Source organism: Acipenser ruthenus, chromosome 57 (genome assembly GCF_902713425.1).
Source record: "Acipenser ruthenus chromosome 57, fAciRut3.2 maternal haplotype, whole genome shotgun sequence".
Taxonomy (NCBI): Eukaryota; Metazoa; Chordata; class Actinopteri; order Acipenseriformes; family Acipenseridae; genus Acipenser; species Acipenser ruthenus.
Window position 1 is genome coordinate 718,893 of NC_081245.1, and position 19,644 is coordinate 738,536.

Below are 19,644 nucleotides of genomic sequence, written 5' to 3' on the forward strand. Positions count from 1 at the left end.
ACCCAGTTTCATAACCTCCTCTTCTCAACGCGATCCCGCCAATCGAATTCGCAAGCTGGGTTAGTAGAGTTTCTACAGCCAATAATACGCGACGGTTCCGACCAGCCACGCCCACTGCTAGTGACGCTGCATTTCATTTCGGGAAATAGAAGCGTTTGCTTATGCTGGGAAGAGAGAGATAATATTACAGCTGCTTGTGAGTTTATCATCTGCTGTTTAAAGTATTAGGCTGGGTTAAAATGCTTCCTAATTATTATTTTTATACGTTTATTACCTACATGGAGTTCTGAGACATATAGTTCCTCTTCTGTTTAATTTAAGAACAGATAAGGAAGTTGAACTTGCCATTTTTGTTCTGAGAAAACAAACGCGATAGCAGAGCTCGGCAGGATTCTCAAAGACGAAAATTACTGCTTGCAAAGTCAAACGAGTCTGCTGTTTGATTTCTTTCTTTATCACATCAGAAGTGCGGATTTTATATGAATAAAAATAAATAAAAAAGAGGAGCCTCAAACTGAAACCAGTGAAGATGGACGTCAGCGTCTCCGTGTCGTTCTTTCAAGACGAGCTCGCCTCTACCATCGAGCACGCAGTGAAAGCGGCTGTAGACACCGTCTTGTGCCAAATCACAAAAGTTGTCGGCGGCAAATTCACTGAATTCCGAATGGAAATGGCTGGAAAGGAGAAAGAGAATGAAAGTCTGAAGCTGAGATTGGAAATATCAGAGAGCGAGTTGAAAGCGGTGCGGGAATGCATGAACGCTGCAGATGCAGACATTAAACAACCTCTCAGAAACATGAACCCCGACTGCAATGAACAAGACTTTCAGAGGAACGAGAACCAGGGGTTATTTCAAGGTAAGATTGATTTTTTTTGATGGTATTGCTTGGTCATGCCAACTCTTTATAACTTATTAGTCAGTATTGTTTGTTTTAATTTCTCTTCATACACTTTTAAAGTCTACTGTCCTAATAGCAGACCAATCTAATTAATTCTTTAGAGTGTAAGAAAGTACTAGTCTATGTTTGTAATACCACCTAGTCTAATTATGATTTAAAAGAGTATTCTACAAACTACAAGAAAGTACTATTTTATATTGGTAAACCTTGCCCAGTCTAATAAAGAGACTGAAATGGCTATCCTTCTGGTCTTGTAAAGGGTAAACTGTTTGGTAAATTGAACAAGCCTATAGTGCCAGTGAGACTAATTGGCTGTCAGATAGCTAATCTGCTTGCTGACAAAATCCAAACATTAACAATAATAAAGTTACAAAAACACAGATTCAAGTTCACTGATTCAGTAATACAGTCTCTTTGTCAGGACTCGCCTCTAAACAGGTCCTCACCCTCGCTCAGCCACACAGGCTTGTTTACTCAGGGCTTTTATACCGGCCTTCTCACAGTAAATCACACACAGCTGTCTCAGGTTAGCTGAGAGGTACTTTAAATCCGGGGTTTTCAACCGGGGGCGTCTAGGAGTCTGAATTGATTTTTTTTTTAATTATTTGTTTATTTAGCAGACGTCTTTATCCAAGGCAACTTACAGAGACTAGGATGTGTGAACTATGCATCAGCTGCAGAGTCTCTTACAATTACGTCTCAAGAAAAGGGCTTGTAATCAGGAGGTCCCCGGTTCAAATCCCACCTCAGCCACTGACTCATTGTTTGACCCTGAGCAAGTCACTTAACCTCCTTGTGCTCCGTCTTTCGGGTGAGACGTAGTTGTAAGTGACTCTGCAGCTGATGCATAGTTCACACACCCTAGTCTCTGTAAGTCGCCTTGGATAAAGGCGTCTGCTAAATAAACAAATAATAATAATAATAATTTGAATTTTAGATACATACCCTGTGCCATCGATTTTTAGCCATGTATGTTTTTATTTAGTGAGTATTGGTGAAGTGATGTTCCGGCTTAGTGCTGGCCGTTGGCGACAGCTCTGGAACTGTGTTAGCTGTCTGGTAACATGCAAGACCAAACAGACAAAACACTCACTGTACTTTTTACCTTTTGGAACGGGGTCTCTCACAGTCCTTCTCAGTTTATAAATACAAACCAATGCGAAGGAACAGATTACGATTCTCCGTCCCCTTTTATGCCGTCACACATGACCCCTTGGTAAACGAGTGCAGCCGCCTCTCCAATCTGCGGCCGCCACGTCGTTTCCCTTCCGGGTCAATGCGTTCTTGCAATGGAGTCTCGCCCCCTTCCTGGCTGGCTAACTTCCTTGAACCCTGGGAAAGAACTGTCAGGCCAGCCCGTCCAAAGAACTCTGTTCTCGCTGCTTAGCGCCCTCACAGGTCGGGAGGGAGATTTACAACTAAGAATCTTTGTATTTCGGTTACAGCACCCTATGATATTATCTGGTGAAAGATGACACAGGTTTGTTGGAGTTCCCCCAAAAAAATCAGCTTGGTATGGTAGCCTTTTTCACTTCCTTTTTTGTTTAATTATTGAGGTTTTTGCTGCATTACAGCCCTTCATTAAAATAATTACGTTTTCAGGGTGTTTTATTGATGCACGTGTGCAACACACAAACCATAAGTGTGTGTTTATGTTTTCGCTGTTCTTGTTCTAAGTTTCATGAAATGCAACTGTTCATTTTTAACAATTTTTTACACAAGAGTACTCGCACACGCTTGGTCACCGTCACAACTGTTGCATGAAACTGGGGTTACCATATTCACCTGGTATTAATAACATACAGCACCTCTCTGCACTTAAGCATTTGTATATCAGCTGACAATTTCAGTTGCTATCCCATCATGGCTTTCTTCTTAAAGGCGTACAGCCTCACATGAACTCCCAATATCTCTGACAAGCACCTGGGTACATATTTTATGATATTGCAACAAAAGGAATACACTTTTTTTTTGGGTGCATGTGTGTTGTATAAGTATTATGTACTATATATCGCCTTGAGAGTACAATAACACAGCCAACAATGTACTGAATGATTATACCCGAAAATAATAATTGTTATTTTTTTATATTAAGTAGCCGGCACAAATCTAGTATTAGGTGGCTTAACCTTGACAAGCATGTGTAAGGATTTTTGCCTATATATTGCCCTGGCCTTGTAGGGAGTGACTGGCTTTTCATATAGGAGGCTGTGTGGTCCAGTGATTAAAGAAAAGGGCTTGTAACCAGGAGGTCCCCGGGTTCAAATCCCACCTCAGCCACTGACTCATTGTGTGACCCTGAGCAAGTCACTTCACCTCCTTGTGCTCCGTCTTTCGGGTGAGACGTTGTTGTAAGTGACTCTGCAGGTGATGCATAGTTCACACACCCTAGTCTCTGTAAGTCGCCTTGGATAAAGGCGTCTGCTAAATAAACAAATAAATAATAATATCTCAGAGTGCAGCTGTCACCTTGGGACAGAGAACACTATTGTTTTCACATAAATTGTTTCTGCTTAATAAGCTGTTTTGAGGCCATATACAAACCATAATCAAACCGATTGAAACTAGTTCTAAAACCATTTACTTTTGTTAACATGCTATAACTTTAGGGAAGTGTTGCAGAACGCATAATAATACACTATACTAATGCAACACGTAGGCTTTTTCTGATAACCACGCACCTTGTGTGGGACAGGGTACACATTGTTCCAGTTAAATTGCAGAAGCTCTTACTGTTTCATCAGCCTTTGATCCTTTTCCATTATACTACTGTTAGTTATGCTTCCCATTTAAATGGTAAAGACATCATTAAAACTGTCTGTAAACATAGTGTGATTTTCCTGTGTTTAATGTAATATCTGAAATCAACGCAGGGTTAATAAACTCTTAAAAGTAAGCTGTGCATAGCTGGTGCACATCAGCCGTTTGCAATCACCAGTCTTGTTGTTCGACCTTGTGATGTGTGGGTAGAGCGCTTTGCTGCCTGTGAGAATTGAGCAAAACTGATATCATTGTTTGCAAATGTAACTTCTTGTTATCTGGGTTTCTGCTGACATTGGAAAAGTGAAGAAAAAATGCAAATGTAACTCTGAATGTGCTTTGTCTCATGCTAGGGAAATAAGACCAAATGTGGTCAAGGAAATTACGTAAGCTATCTGTGCTGTATGAAGTAATTTCTTTGCTCGGGTCAGCTCAGCTCAGAAACTAACATCTAGCTGATGATGACGGCTCAGAAACTAACATCTCTTAAGAAAACAGAAATATAAAACACGGAAATGTGGGTGGGGTGAAATTATTTATTTTATTTTTTTAATTAAAAAAAAAAAAAAGAAAATCAGCTTCAATTTGAGGCATTGATCACCCCTCTACCACAGATACTTTAGACACAATGTTGGATCCAGCCTCATCCCCAGCTCACCATCCTGTAGTGTCTAAAAAAGTAGAAGTCTCTAGAGGTCATCATTCATGATTTGTATCTATTGGCCAGGAGCCCAGTGAGCTCAAGCAGACACCTGCAGGGCTGGTCTTTGTCTTCCTGGTAGCTCGCTGTCCACTTCCACTGTCAAGCTCCTGGGTGTAAAGAGTGTATTCACTTGGTTGTGTTAGTAGAGGATACTCACTGTATTCCTTAGCTTTAAGTAAAATAAAAAATAAAAACACCTCCTCATGTTTCAGTTTAATGACCCAATGACATCTCTCAGTAGAATTCTGACAAGGGGCTGGCTTTGTAGAGGAACCTGGCTAATAAGTAAGTTATAATTTTGTACAATTTTCTTTCACACAGATCCCACAGAGAGCCATGCTGTGCCTAAATCTGAAGCACAGGAGGGGCCAAGGATAGAAGCAGTTCACACACAAGAGGAGTCCTTTCACCGGGAGTGGTGTGCAAGTCTAAAGCAGGTTACAGAGCTGACATGTGTTAAAGATGAAGAGGTCCCTCGACTGGAATGTGTTCCTATTAAAGAGGAATTCACAGAACAGGAATGTGTCCCCATCGCAGAGGAAGTTCCTGCTGAAAATAATGTCTGTACACCTGAGGAGAACAACCAGCTGGGATCCAGCCTGTGTGATGATTGTCCACCTGAATGTGAACTGGGATTTAGAGGTAATTATACAAAACAAGAAACATTGAGCTGTCTATTATTTTTGTAGAAACTGGTTACTAAACTCTAGAAGTGTGCTGAAGATTCATATTTTTGGCCATTCTACCTGAATTTAAGCTAGGGAGGCTGCCCAGCCACTATGTCAATGGCTTGCAACATAACTATCCTTGCTGCTGTGACCCTGCTAGATGTGCACCCACTATCTTGCCTGTTCTGAATGCAGTTAGATCTTTGCATTTCCCTGTTTCTGGTAGACTGTTTGCAGTTGTGCTGCTCCCACAGCTTTATAGTGGTGCTGGGATCACATGACTCATCAATGGGTGATGCCAAATCCAGTCGAGTTGCTAAGTGTCACCAGAAGATACTTTTTAACCCTGTCGCTGCCAATCGCTTTTCCACCCCCAGTGCTGGAGCTTTTCTTGAATTTTCGATCGAATTCTTTAAAAGTCAAATTTCTCACACGTCTCTAAAGGAAACGTACGATTGTAAGTCGCCCTGGATAAGGGCGTCTGCTAAGAAATAAATAATAATAATAATAATAATAATAATAATAATAATTATAAACCTATATATTGTTTTTTTTCAGCACAATCTGAATTTTCAATGTTGTTCAATACTCCACTGATTCAGATATTGCAGATTAAATGGGGGGGGGGGGGAATGAAATCGCAATTTCTGTGCCACTTTTAAAGCCCTCAAATTAATTTCCTAACATGCTAATTAGACAAATTGCATGCGTCTGGCATTGCTGATATGTTAACTATCTGTGGAGATAAAAAAAGTAGGAGTTGGTATGCGTCTGTCATGGCTGTGTCAATATTAGTATTAATAAATAATAAACATTTAAAACAGAACATCGTCGGGTCGATAAATGTAGACAAAAACTAAATTCAAAATATAGTTTCGAAAGACTGAACCCCCTACACACGTCCTAAAATTTTGTAAGCGATTACTCTCACTCGCAGCCTTTAAGGCACCAACATATTTTATATTATTATTATTATTATTATTATTATTATTATTATTATTATTATTATTATTTACTGCGGATTGTGCAGCATAGTCTGGGACAGTATACAGCAATCAATAACGACTGATTAGTTCTGAAAATAACTGTTGAAAATAAAATTTGACGAATATCTCCTGTGGGTCTGCTAAATGTTGTAGCCATCAGGATTTGCTCAAATCAAACCACGATCCGAAATATAAAACTCTTCAGTTTGTTTGTTTATTTGACTTATTGGATTCCAGACTGAACAACGCGGAGAAGTCCTATAGGCCAGTTTAGGCATCAATCATTCACCATTTTGATTGACATGATCAATCCACCATTCACACATTTTGAGAGACTAAACCCTCCCACAAGTATCCTAACATGTCGGAAGCAATTGGTCCAACACAGCGTGCCCAAGCATTGCGTTACTACCGCATATGCGATGGTACAACAGAGACAGTATACAGTAATCTGTATGTAATCTGAGTTTATGATGACTCAGAAATGTCTTCATCTAGACAATGTGGGGAAGCCATAAAAAAAGGCCAACAAGATGCTTGGATATATTGTGAGAAGTGTTGAATTTAAAACTTTACAATGCATTAGTAAGACCTCACCTAGAATATTGTGTTCAGTTCTGGTCACCTCGTTACAAAAAGGATATTGCTGCTCTAGAAAGAGTGCAAAGAAGAGCAACTAGAATTATCCCGGGTTTAAAAGGCTTGTCGTATGCAGACAGGCTAAAAGAATTGAATCTATTCAGTCTTGAACAAAGAAGACTACGCGGTGATCTGATTCAAGCATTCAAAATCCTAAAAGGTATAGACAATTTCAACCCGGGGGACTTCTTTGACCTGAAAAAAGAAACAAGGACCAGGGGTCACAAATGGAGATTAGATAAAGGGGCATTCAGAACAGAAAATAGGAGGCACTTTTTTACACAGAGAATTGTGAGGGTCTGGAACCAACTCCCCAGTAATGTTGTTGAAGCTGACACCCTGGGATCTTTCAAGAAGCTGCTTGATGAGATTCTTGGATCTATAAGCTACTAACAACCAAACGAGCAAGATGGGCTGAATGGCCTCCTCTCGTTTGGAAACTTTCTTATGTTCTTTTTTTTTTTTTTTTGAACAGTTTTTTATTTGTTTTCCATAACAAAAAAGTAAAATAGTTGGGCATAGTACAAATGAATACAAACTAACAATTGGGAGCTCTAAAACAAGTAAAAAAAAAAAAAAAAGGGGGGGGGAGGGCCTAGGGCCTAGGGCCTAATTAAAATAAACTTCTGAGATAAGAAAAGGCATCTGTCCATGCCGTTACAGTTTTTGCACTGGCATGATGTAATCTAGCTGTACTTCTCTCCACCAACACAATATCTGCAAATGAGTGCAACCAGACACGATCTAAGGGTACCTCTGTCTCCACCCAACCTCGCAGGATTGACTTTTTAGCTGCTGTTAGTCCAGCCAACAAGAGCCGTCGTGTCTGAAGGCTAATATTCATTTGGGAGTCATCGCTGAGAAGGAGCAGTCGGGGACTCAGTGGCACTTTCACACCCATCACGTCAGAAAGCACAGTGGCCACATACTTCCATAAGCATTCGATTTCAGGACATTCCCAGAACATATGCAGATACGTTCCGGCCACAACCCTGAGTGCATTTATGGCAGAGAGGATCTGAAACGATCTTCATCTGGAATCGTCGGTGTGGTGTAGCGCATATTCTGTGTGCTAGTTTAAAGTGAATTAGCTGGTGTGCTAGATTTTTTGAGGACGAAAAGACATTGTCCCACACTGCTTCCCAATCAGGACTACCGCCCAGTTTTTCAAGCTCTCTATCCCATATTAAGGTAACTGGAAGGGAGCTATTAAAAAGTGATATAAAGAAGAAACTAAGCCTCTTGAAGTGACACTTGAAGCAAATATATTAGTCACAGGGTGGCTAGGTAACATAGAGTCCAATGGCACCCCATAGGCACGAAGGGCTGAGCGGAGTCTGAGGTACATGAAATAGGTAAAACCAGGGAGCGAGTGATTATCCTTGAGGTCCTGGAACGTGCGAAGGCCATTATCATCAAAGATATCACTAAGAATATGAGTATGTCTGGAGGACCAGGGTGGATAAGTAGAAGGCTGAGAGCCTGTCAGTAAAAAGGGATTGTTCCGTATAGGTGAAAGCTTATGAAGTTTTGGGGGGCTGCCAAGAAATCGGTTAACTTTCTTCCAAATAACTAATGAGTTTGCAATGATTGGACCCAATCGAAGAGAAATAGCCCTATCCATAGGGGCAGAAAATAGAAGATCCTGGAGTTTGATTGGCTTAACTAAGGCTTCCTCAATTGGTCGCCAAGAAGCTGTAGACCCTGAATCCAGCCACGTTTTAAATACCCTTAGCTGAAAAGCTCAGTAGTAATATTTAAAATTGGGTACTGCCAGGCCGCCCATTGTTTTAGGGCGCTGCAAGGTAGTCAACCGAATCCTGGGTCGCCTACCCTTCCAAATAAAACCAGTTACAATAGAATTTATTTGTTCAAGGTACTTTTGTGGTAATGAAATGGGGATCATAGAAAATAGGAAATTAATACGAGGCAGTATATTCATTTTTATAACAGAAATCCTACCATGAAATGAAACCTGTGATGGAGACCATCTAGTCAGATCTGTTTTGATTTTATTTAGAACTTTAAAGCATATTTTCTATACGAATCTGCTGGGGATATCTTAATGCCCAAATATGTAAAGCCTGTGAGCTGCGGCCGAATAGAGATATGAGGGGGAAGAGGAGTTGTTGTGGTGATACGATTCAAAGGCATATAAACAGACTTAGCCCTTTCCGGTCCATTGTCGGACTGGGTCCGACATTGCAATTATTCCTCTCAGGTCCTTTGTCGGACTGGGTCCGACATCATTATAGCAACGCAATAAACGGGTTTCTAGTCGTTTTTTCTCCGGAAAAAGCCGAGAAAACCATTCAATTGCCGAGTGGGAGCGACAGGAGCCGAGACAAGTCGAAAAAAAAAAAAAAAAAAAAGGCGTATCTCATGAATAGTCATACATGGTATCAGGTATCAGATAACGGGGCGTTCATAGTAAACAAGCTGGCTGAGTGCGTCAGCGCACAGAGACTATGATGGACATTTGCAGAGCTTTTTTCAGATGTTATAGTAATAAAATAATGACTTGGATCGCATTATTGAGGAGTTTGGTGATAAAACGAATGATCCGGTTGATCGATCGGCATGTACGACTATTATTATTATTATTTATTTCTTACATAGATGAAAGCGATAGCGAACGAAAGGGTGGGGTGGGGCTGGAGAAGCCTAGTGAGTGCTTTGTTGATATGCAGGGCCATTTAAACCCGTTTGACTGGAAAAAAAATACATTTTAAACAGCGCGTCTAAAATTAACTGCGCGTGTGAAAATAAATTGGATCTGACGCGCCTGACGCGCGCTTAATAAATGGACTGCAAAGGGTTAGACCAGTTTATTTATATCCAGAGAGTTTACCAAAATGATCAATTAAATGCAGTGTGTTAGGGACTGAATCAGAAATATCAGATAGAAACAATACAATGTCATCAGCATAGAGTGATATGTGGTGTTTGGAGCTCTGTACAGTAATGGGAGCTATATTGTTACTTTGTCTAATAGCTTGCGCCAATGGTTCTAAGGAAAGGACAAATAATAATGGTGACAATGGGCAGCCCTGTTGGGTACCTCTGCTGAGTGCAAACTGAGGGGATAACATTGACCCGGTCTGCACACATGCAGTAGGATTGCTGTATAAAGTGCGGATCATATTGATAAAAGAATGGCCGAAGCCAAAGCGTTCTAGAACTGCCCACAGATAGTTCCATTCCAGGCGATCAAATGCCTTCTCGGCATCCAGAGAAAATACAGCACAAGAGGCGGGTTGATGGGGGGCTTGGTCTATAATATGAAAAGGATGCCATATGTTGTCTGAAGCAAGGCGGCTCTTTAAAAACCCGGTCTGATCATGATGTATTAGGTTACACATATATTTTTCCAACCGCCTAGAAAGAGCTTTAGCAAACAATTTTCGATCTGAATTTAAAAGTGAAAGGGGCCTGTAGCTGGCACAGTCTAAAGGGTCTTCTCCTTTTTTAACAAGCAATGAAATCAAAGCCGATTTCTGATCTCTATGGAAAGAGCCAGTTTGCAGTGAAAAATTTATAGAATGGAGTATTAATGAACCAACTTGATCCCATACTGCCAGCAATAACTCAGGTGGAATGCCATCCAACCCAGGGGACTTTCGCTTCTGCATGGATCGAGCTGCTGCCTCTAATTCTTGCAACGTTAAAGGAGCTCCGTCTGTTCAACAGTTAATTGAGGCAATTCCAATGGATTTAAAAAATCCTCAATTTTTGCCAAGTCTGCACCAGCTTCAGAGGTGTAAAGCTGAGAATAAAAATCTTGAAAGACTTTGCTAATCTGCTCTGGTTTAGAAAGTACAACATTATTACTGTCCCTGGTTGCCTCAATAGAAGCCAAGTGTTCGGATTGTTTTAATCGCCATGCAAGTAATCTGCTAGGTCGCTCTGCGTGCTCATAATAGAGCTGTCTTGTGTACCAGAAATTCTGCTCTGTTACTAGTAAGATTTTTGAATTCAGTCTTTAAGGTGGCTAACTGTTTTGCTTTACTTTTTAAGAAGTTACACTTCTGTTCTTTTTCTAACTGTGAAATAGTTGTTTCTAGCTGGAGGATGTCTTTGTTTCGTGTTTTATTCAAGTTAGAAGAAAAGGCTGTACAGCAGCCACTAATAAAGCATTTAGTAACCTCCCATAATGAATGTGGGTTGGTTGCAGTATTACGATTGATTTCTAGGAAATCTCTCAAACTCTCTGTGAGGTGTTTTAAGAATGAGTTAGAACGCCAGCGTTTAGCACGCTTAATTCCTGGGACCAAGTCAAATGAATACAAAACCGCAGCATGATCAGAAATAAGAATTGGCAATATATCTGTGGAAATAATATTATGCATAATAATTGGGGAGATATAAAAGTAGTCGATATGAGAGTATATTTTGTGTCTATGCGAAAAGAATGTGAAATCTTTAACACCATTGTTTCTCAGACGCCAAGCATCATGTACATTTAAGTCTTGCGCAAAGTTTTGAAAGAATTTAGAGGCAGGGGTAAGAGACAGGGCAGTGCCCTGTGATGAAGTATCGAGAGCTGGGTTGAAAGTCAAATTAAAATCCCCCCCAACAAGTGCACAATCTGGGAGTGCTGATAGCTTAATCCTGATGTTCTCAAAAAATCAAGGATCGAAAACATTGGGTGCATAAACTGATGCTAAGCACAGTTTAACACTGTTAAGTGTTGCTATTACTTGACAGAAACGGCCTTCAGTATCATTGCTTGAACTATTAATGGTAATATTTATCTTTCTGTTAACCACAATCAGTACCCCTTTTGTTTTATTCAAGGCGCAGGAGTGAGCAATTACTTTATGGTGTTTATTTTGAAATCTATTGACATCAGCAGGTTTGAGATGGGTCTCCTGAATTAATGCAATTGTAACGTTTTTACGATGTAAAAAATCAAAACATTTGGCTCTTTTAATGGGTGAGTTAAGACCACGCACGTTCCAGGACATACAATTATAATTAGCCATTATGGAGGTTTAAAATAGGCAGTACAGGTCCACTCCTCCCATGTGTACTGAGCGTGTACAACAGAGATTGCATAATTTACAGACAGCAATGAAAGAAGTAAACATATCCTGGAATTAGCATCGGACAGATCAAATAAAACGAAATTAAAAAATGTTTTAAATAGCCCTGCACTGGTATAACAATGTGCTCCCAAGCGATTGCCTAATAAATGTAATCTGATAAACAAAAACAAACACAGAACTATTTTTACAAAACTGACTAGCTGAGAGAAGCAGCAGCTCATAGCGCCGCCGTGACCCTCATTGCCAGAACAAAAAATATTAGCTTCCGTGGTTTCGAACCAAGATGCAAAACCCACACCCAAAAACCCAAAACATAATGCACTTCAGGAAGGTAGAAATATATAATAGGTTAATACAACTTAGAAAAGAAAATCAGGGTGTCTGTATTGCAATACAATTAAATTAAATAACAGTGCATAACTAACCCCATCCCAATATATAGATAGATGTACTGTAATACAAAAACAATTACACCCCAACATACACTACCATGTGGATGTAACTTACATACAGTCCCGATTAAGCAGATCCCGTGCTGTAGGGTTCAGTTAACCATATTAGAGCAGTAGTGTTTTCCAAAAGCGAGAAAAAAAAAAAAACAAACAAAAAAAACCACACATTTCTGTTGTTTGAAATAATGCAGCAGATTTAGTCCATAGATTGAGTATTCTATAATCCCAAGACGAATCTTTCTGCTTCCTTCGCCGAGTCAAACATACTGGGTTGGCCGTTGTGAATGATCTTCAGTTTTGCCGGGTATAACAAGAAGTTCTGGACTCCAAGCTGCCTGAGAGATTTCTGAACCGTGGCGAAACATTTTTTCTTCGCTGGGCAGTAAAGGTGAGTAATCAGGGAAGAAAAGTAGAGAGCTTCCGTCTGGCCGGGGTGGTGTAGCTACATTTCTGGCAGCCCTGAGAATGAGCTGCCGATCAGTATAGCGAAGTATTTTAAAAATGAAGGTGCGAGGCCTGTCTCTGCGAGCGCTAGATCCATCATAGATGCGATGGGCCCTCTCAATTTCAGTAGGCCCGGTCAAAGATGGCAGCCACATTGGTAGGGATTTTTGCAGGAAGTCAATAGGGTCCCCCCCCCCCTCGGTCCCCCCCCCCTCGGTACCCTCTGGCAAGCCCACGATCCACAAATTCGATCGACGGTTTCTATCCTCTAACTCAGCCAGTCGAGATTTAAGCAAGGCAATCTCCGTTTCAGATTCTTCAATGCTAGCCCGGTTTTGGCGCTGGGCAGCCTGGAGAATATCTACGCGCTTATTCTGCTTGTCAACAGTGGAGAAAGTAACGGAAATCTTCTCCTCGGTTTGCTGCAGCCGAGACTGGATGGACTTAATTTCGGTACAAACCGTTTTAATCACAGCAGTGATTTCGCTTTTTAAACACTCCCTGCTGCATTCCACAATAAAATCTCTCAGCGAATGAAGCTGGGACTCTGTTAGCCAGGGCAGCGTCTGACCCCGTGGATCCTCGTGGCTGGGCTCAGTCGCGTTCCGTGCTGTGCCCTCAAAGGTAAGTAGCTGCTTACTGGCTTTTTTACTCTTGGCTTTCATAGTTGGGGAAGGAGTATTCGGGTCCATGGCTGACGAATCCCTTTTCTCTGGTGTCTCCATTGTGTAATGCTAGTAGCAAAACGTGCCCTTCACTGAAATAATAAGTATATTTTTTTAATAAATCGTGCGATGAGTGTGGGAGCTCTCAAACTAAGCCGCCATCTTGGGTGGAAGCCACCGGAAGTCCCATGTTCTTATGTTCTCAATAGCGATCGATCAGTTCTGAAAATAACTATTGAAAGTAAGATTTAGTTTGCTAAACATAGGTCCTTAGATCCCCTATATGTTGTATCCATCAAAAGTTGCACCAATCAAAGCACTATAAAAAAAATATAATACAGACCTTTTTGTTTGCTTGTTTGACTTCCGCATCCGACATTGACATAAGAAAGTTTACAAACGAGAGGAGGTGACGTGACCAATACACCATTCACATATTTTGAGAGCTTAAACCCTTTAACACTCTGTTTAAAAAAAAAAAAAAATAGAAAATAAAATTTGAAATGATCGGATGCTCACAGCCGGCGCTACAGCGAGATTTATTTTAGGACGTACGTCCCCTAGCACTGAAGGGGCTTATACAGTACTTGCATTTAACATGATCTTACTCTTTTGGTTTATTAAAGAGTAAGTAGTGGGGTTCTGAAAAAATATCTAACGTTACAACGTCTCCATGTGTTGCTTCAACTGTTTAAATAACATGCCTGTCATTTTTTAATTTCATTGTTAACATACTGACAACTTTTTATATTTATAACTGTGTAAAGTCTGTTTTCAAGATGTCTGCTCTAATGCACTGATAGCATCAGGATTATCGCCCACATTGTCAAACAGGTAACACAGCAGCAATGATCCGTGATGTGGTACGGAACAGAAAAGCCTGAGCACGGTGATTTAGAGGACAGATCTCCAACCCCAGTCCACCAGGGCGGATATTTTGAAAAGCACTTTTGAAACAGATTTTAAAATAAGTGTAAAAAATGGTCAGGATGTTAACAATGATAAGAAACATTACAGGTACATTTTTTAAACGGTTGTAGCAACGCTACGTGGGGACATATAACGCTATATTTTTTGGAACCCTGCTACTCCTAAGTGGGGTGGAAATCAGTCACTGGTAAATGTGAGTGATATTAACTGGATTAATAATGTGTTGATAATCAAACTGATATTCTCAAGCATTTGTCTTTATTGACACCCATTATATTCAGCCTGGCAAATTTCAATGTGATGATGATAAAAGGAGGCTGGTATGAACAGGAGTGATATTAAGCGGGTTTGACTGTATTCTCATCAGAGTTCCCTCTAGGAGTTGGTCATGGTTATGAGGGGAAGCCCTGCAGAAGAGTGAATGTGTAAGAATGCTGTACAATAACCTTTGCCTCTTCTTCTTTTCCCCCCCCCCAAGCTGCTAATGGGAATCACACGAGAGGGACACCATTTCCTTGTCTTGATTGTGGGAAGACTTTCAGTTTTTTATCACGGCTTAAAATCCACCAGCGCAGTCACACAGGAGAGAAACCTTATCGCTGCTCTGAGTGTGGGAGGAGATTCAGTCGGTTAGAAAACCTTAAAGTGCACCAGAAAAACCACGCAGGAGAGAAACCTCATCGCTGCACTGAGTGTGGGAAGAGTTTCATGCGGTTAAGACATTTTGAATCACACCAGCGCGTTCACACAGGAGAGAAACCTTATCACTGCGCTGAGTGTGGGAAGAGTTTCAGTCGTTTCTCGCACCTTAAAAGTCACCAGCGCATTCACACAGGAGATAAACCTCATCACTGCACTGAGTGTGGGAAGAGCTTCACGCGAATAGGAAGTCTTCAAATCCACCAGCGCGTTCACACAGGAGAGAAACCTTATCGCTGTGCTGACTGCGGGAAGAGTTTCACCTATTTAAGTTCCTTTAAAATCCACCAGCGGACTCACATAAAAGAGAAATCTTATCAATGTACTGAATGTCTGAAGAGTTTCCGTCAGTTATCAAACCTGAAAAGACACCATCAAATTCACACGAGAGTGAAGCCCTATCCCTGCACTGAATGTGGGAAGAAGTTCAGTCAGTTACAGGCTCTTGCAGGACACAAGAGAATTCACAGAATTTCAGCCACTTGAGGACACCTGAACACGAGGAGTAAATTTGACAAATACAGCAATACAAAAGAATAAACTTGCTTGATAAACAGGGTTACTCCTAATCACTTCTGAGCAAAAACATGTACTCACGGATGGAACATAAGAAAGTTTACAAACGAGAGGAGGCCATTCAGCCCATCTTGCTCGTTTGGTTGTTAGTAGCTTATTGATCCCAGAATCTCATCAAGCAGCTTCTTGAAGAAACCCAGGATGGCAGCTTCAACAACATTACTGGGGAGTTGGTTCCAGACCCTCACAATTCTCTGTCTAAAATAAAAGTGCCTCTTATTTTCTGTTCTAAATGCCCCTTTACCTAATCTCCATTTGTGACCCCTGGTCCTTGTTTCAGGTTGAAAAAATCCCCTGGGTCGACATTGTCTATACCTTTTAGGATTTTGAATGTTTGAATCAGATTGCCGCGTAGTCTTCTTTGTTCAAGACTGAATAGATTCAATTCTTTTAGCCTGTCTGCATACGACATGCCTTTTAAACCCAGGATAATTCTGGTTGCTCTTCTTTACACTCTTTTTCTAGAGCAGCAATATCCTTTTTGTAGCAAGGTGACCAGAACTGAGCACAATATTCTAGATGAGGTCTTACTAATACGTTGTAAAGTTTGAACATTACTTTCCTTGATTTTAAATTCAACACTTTTCACTATATATATATATATATATATATATATATATATATATATATATATATATATCCGAGCATCTTGTTGGCCTTTTGTATAGCTTCCCGACATTGTCTAGATGAAGACATTTCTGAGTCACTTCTCCATCTTGTTTGGACCATTCATCATCTTGTTGACCATTCTGATTTTGTTACGTCACATTAGTAATTTATGAAATAGATTGTAATTGCATCTACAAGATTCCAATTTTGTCTCCTGCATTGCCGAGTCGCTTAGTTTTAACATTAGGATTATTATATGTAACTCCTCACCAGTGACCAAGTCTCCAGCTCTTTCAAGTCAATGCTAAGCTTTGGTCAATTCTGAGCTTCACACCTCAAACCTAATTTTGTTGTTGACAGGCTCTGACTGTAATACAACCCCTCCCCCAATGTGTTATAGTATGTGTGTGTGTATATATATATATGTATATATATATATATATATATATATATATATTGTAATAAAATCGCAGTCACCACAGTTCGTTGCCCCTTTAAAAACACTGACCCAACACACAGAAATTGATTTTTTTTAAGCGCGGTTGCGCAATTTTTAATAACACAAAAAACAAAAATAAACAAAACAAACACTAACTAAAACAAAACAGGAACCTAAACTAAACAGGACAGCTAAGCTGTTTACCTGCATCAAAAACAAACAAAACAGCACACATAACAAAAAGGATTCACTCTACCTTTTTCTTTTAAATTACGGCTGTACCCACACACCAGCACAGTCCGGCCTCTGGCCTCTGCCCTCTTCAGCAGCCGCCCAGAGCAGACTGACTGCTCTCCTTTTAAACCCTGCACCTGGCACCAATTTTCAATAGTAGCCAGGTGCAGGTAATGTTCAATCAATAAAACAATTAAACAATTAACACAAACAATTAAACAAAACAATTAAACCAGACAAATGTGCATTCCGCACATGTTTTTTCTGCAGAGAGGTTTTAACCCCCTCTCTGCCACCTCACAATATATATATATATATATATATATATATATATATATATATATATGGTCGCTGGAAAGAAAAGGTCCCTGAACACATTCCGGCGCCTCCTTAAGACTCACCTCTTCAAACAGCACCTGTAGAACTCCTCTGTTGTATCCTGGGACACTATCACCCTTCCTTAAATGTGCTTTATTTTGCTCTTATCTGCCCCCTATTTTACTGCATTTAATCCTGTACTTCAGAATACTGTAATCTGCCAAGTGTTTAACCTGTGGTACTTTGTATTTAATCACATTCTGATGTAACTATCTCTATTATCTGCTGTATTATTGAATTGTGGTTTGTCACACTTGTACTTTGCTTGAACAAAAGTTATTGTATTTCTTGCTCTTATTGTATTACTTGTATTGTAACACTTGAAGTGTATTTGCTTACGATTGTAAGTCGCCCTGGATAAGGGCGTCTGCTAAGAAATAAATAATAATAATAATAATAATAATAAGTAAGGTTCTGAGTTTGTCACAATGACAGCGGCCAAGGAGGACCGAGTGAGGAATCTAACGTTTACAGACCAGGACCTAAATGTATTAGCAGAAGAAGAAGTGGTGGGGAATTATGAAAGGCTATTTTGTTGCTGAATCAGCAAGCAATGAAACATAGGAGGAGGGCGAGGGGGTCTTGTCCAAATCGCAGCGTCCAGCGAGACAGTCAAATCAGAGAAAGTGATTGTTAATGAAACATTTATGTTTAACTCTGCAAATCAAATAAAATGTTTGTTTGTTCAACTTGATCTCCCTCTGATTCATTTTGTAATATTAATCAGAAGACAGCAAAGCACTCGCTCAGTTAATTAAAAGTTCTCTATTTACGTTTCTAAAGGTGTTTGACGAAACATCATTTTTTTAACATTAGATGACGTTTCATTGCTTGTATTTACGACTGCACCTCAGCTCGCACTCTGTGTACATTCATTTATTAGATATTTAGTTTCTTCTGTGTGTTTTAAAGCTATTTTAAGCATAGCCTACTTAAATATCGCAAGTACACAATGACTATATAAATATATTAACATAGCTGAAAGTGTTGCATAGACACCTGCCTCGTCCATCCTCAGACAGTCAGGGATCTATGAAGACTACAAGAACGTTGGAACTCGAGTCGCTATTGAAATTGAAACAAACATTCTCCACAAGCGTCTTCCTGATATCCTGACCTACTGCTGTTGTGTGGTTAGAGTCAAGACGCAGTGTATCTACCAAGTAAGCAGTAAGTTCCTCTGAATTAGCAGTTGTAAAGCTCTGTGGGATGAAAATAATGTGCAAAACGCAGTTGCCTTGATCATCATACAAAACAAACAGACTCAATCATTCATTTTTCCATTTAAATATTCTTTGTGTGCTGCATACGCTTTAGGGAGACACTCTCATCTGAGTGTGTCACTGTTAGGCATGGCTCCACAACCGTTGTATGGGTATGTTCTGGAATGCCTGAACTTCAAATGTTATCTTCTTGTTTTCGTGTACTGCGTTGTCAAGATGCTTGTCAATAGTACCTTTTCTTAAATGATCAAAAGACGTGTTATAAGTTGAGCAAAACAGAATCCCACTGTCTTCATGCAATGTCCCCTTATTTAAATATTTAAATGACTTGCGCTTTCCACGCTCTTTTTTCCACACACTAGGTTTCCTGCCACTGGTTAGTGAATACAGCAGGTGTTCTGGTTACAAGCCCTTTTCTTTAACCACTGGACCACACAGCCTCCTATATTGACACGCCAAATAGATTTTGTTTCATTATAACAAATACGTAGACTTGCTAATATTCAGTGTGTGTTTACATCCACGACTCCATGCACTCAAATCAAATATCTTTTCAAAACTAAAGAAACTTATCAAGTAACTATTGTTTAGCGAGTTCACACAGGTAGCCATTCACAACACGCCCACTCTTAGCATCTGACCAATCACACATCACTTATTTGCATATTAGAGGCCCGAGGTGCGAGTTTGTGTGTAGTTTGTGGAAAACCATTGTACTGTAGTTGATTTGATAGCAGAGAGCAACACAATTCTGATATACTTACAAACACATTGATATTGTATTCATCCATTATTATGTTCTATTAAAGAATATTTATGTATTACTACATTTTTGCTGTATTTATTTACTGCTATATTTTGATCCACTGGTTACAGTGAGTTTTACTGGGGGGCCCCTAAGTGGCCCCGGCCCTGAGGGCCCATACATTAATCCGCCATTGACACACCAACTTTATTTGCAACAGCAGCTTGAGAAACCTCAAGAGATTCCTCTTCCTTCTTCAAGAGTTCAACGTGGATTACGCTGCGCAAGTCACAGCGTAATCACACACCGAGAGAAGACAAGAGAGCTTGCATACATAACGTTTTGTGTGATATCAATTATAAAATCACATTCAGCAATACCATTAGCTTAAGAGGGCTGAAAAAACGGAGAGTTAAGCTGCGCGAGCACATCATAACCAACGAGGCTTAGAGCTCGAGCTTTTCGCTTGACCAGTCGATTTGATTGGCTGTTTGGCTGTGTTCTGATTTATACTCATGAATATGCATTTGGCTTCTATTAATGTGAT

The 19,644-nt window shown here is 40.1% G+C and overlaps 1 protein-coding gene across 1 annotated transcript; it reads left to right on the forward strand.

Moving 5' to 3' along the window:
• Positions 1-16,065, forward strand: LOC131724803 (zinc finger protein 300-like). The gene is made up of 3 exons (XM_059017624.1): positions 1-857; positions 4,684-5,004; positions 14,673-16,065. The coding sequence occupies exons 1-3, from the start codon at positions 530-532 to the stop codon at positions 15,377-15,379; spliced, it is 1,356 nt and encodes a 451-aa protein (XP_058873607.1). The 5' UTR covers positions 1-529; the 3' UTR covers positions 15,380-16,065.
• Positions 16,066-19,644: the final 3,579 nt, after the last annotated feature.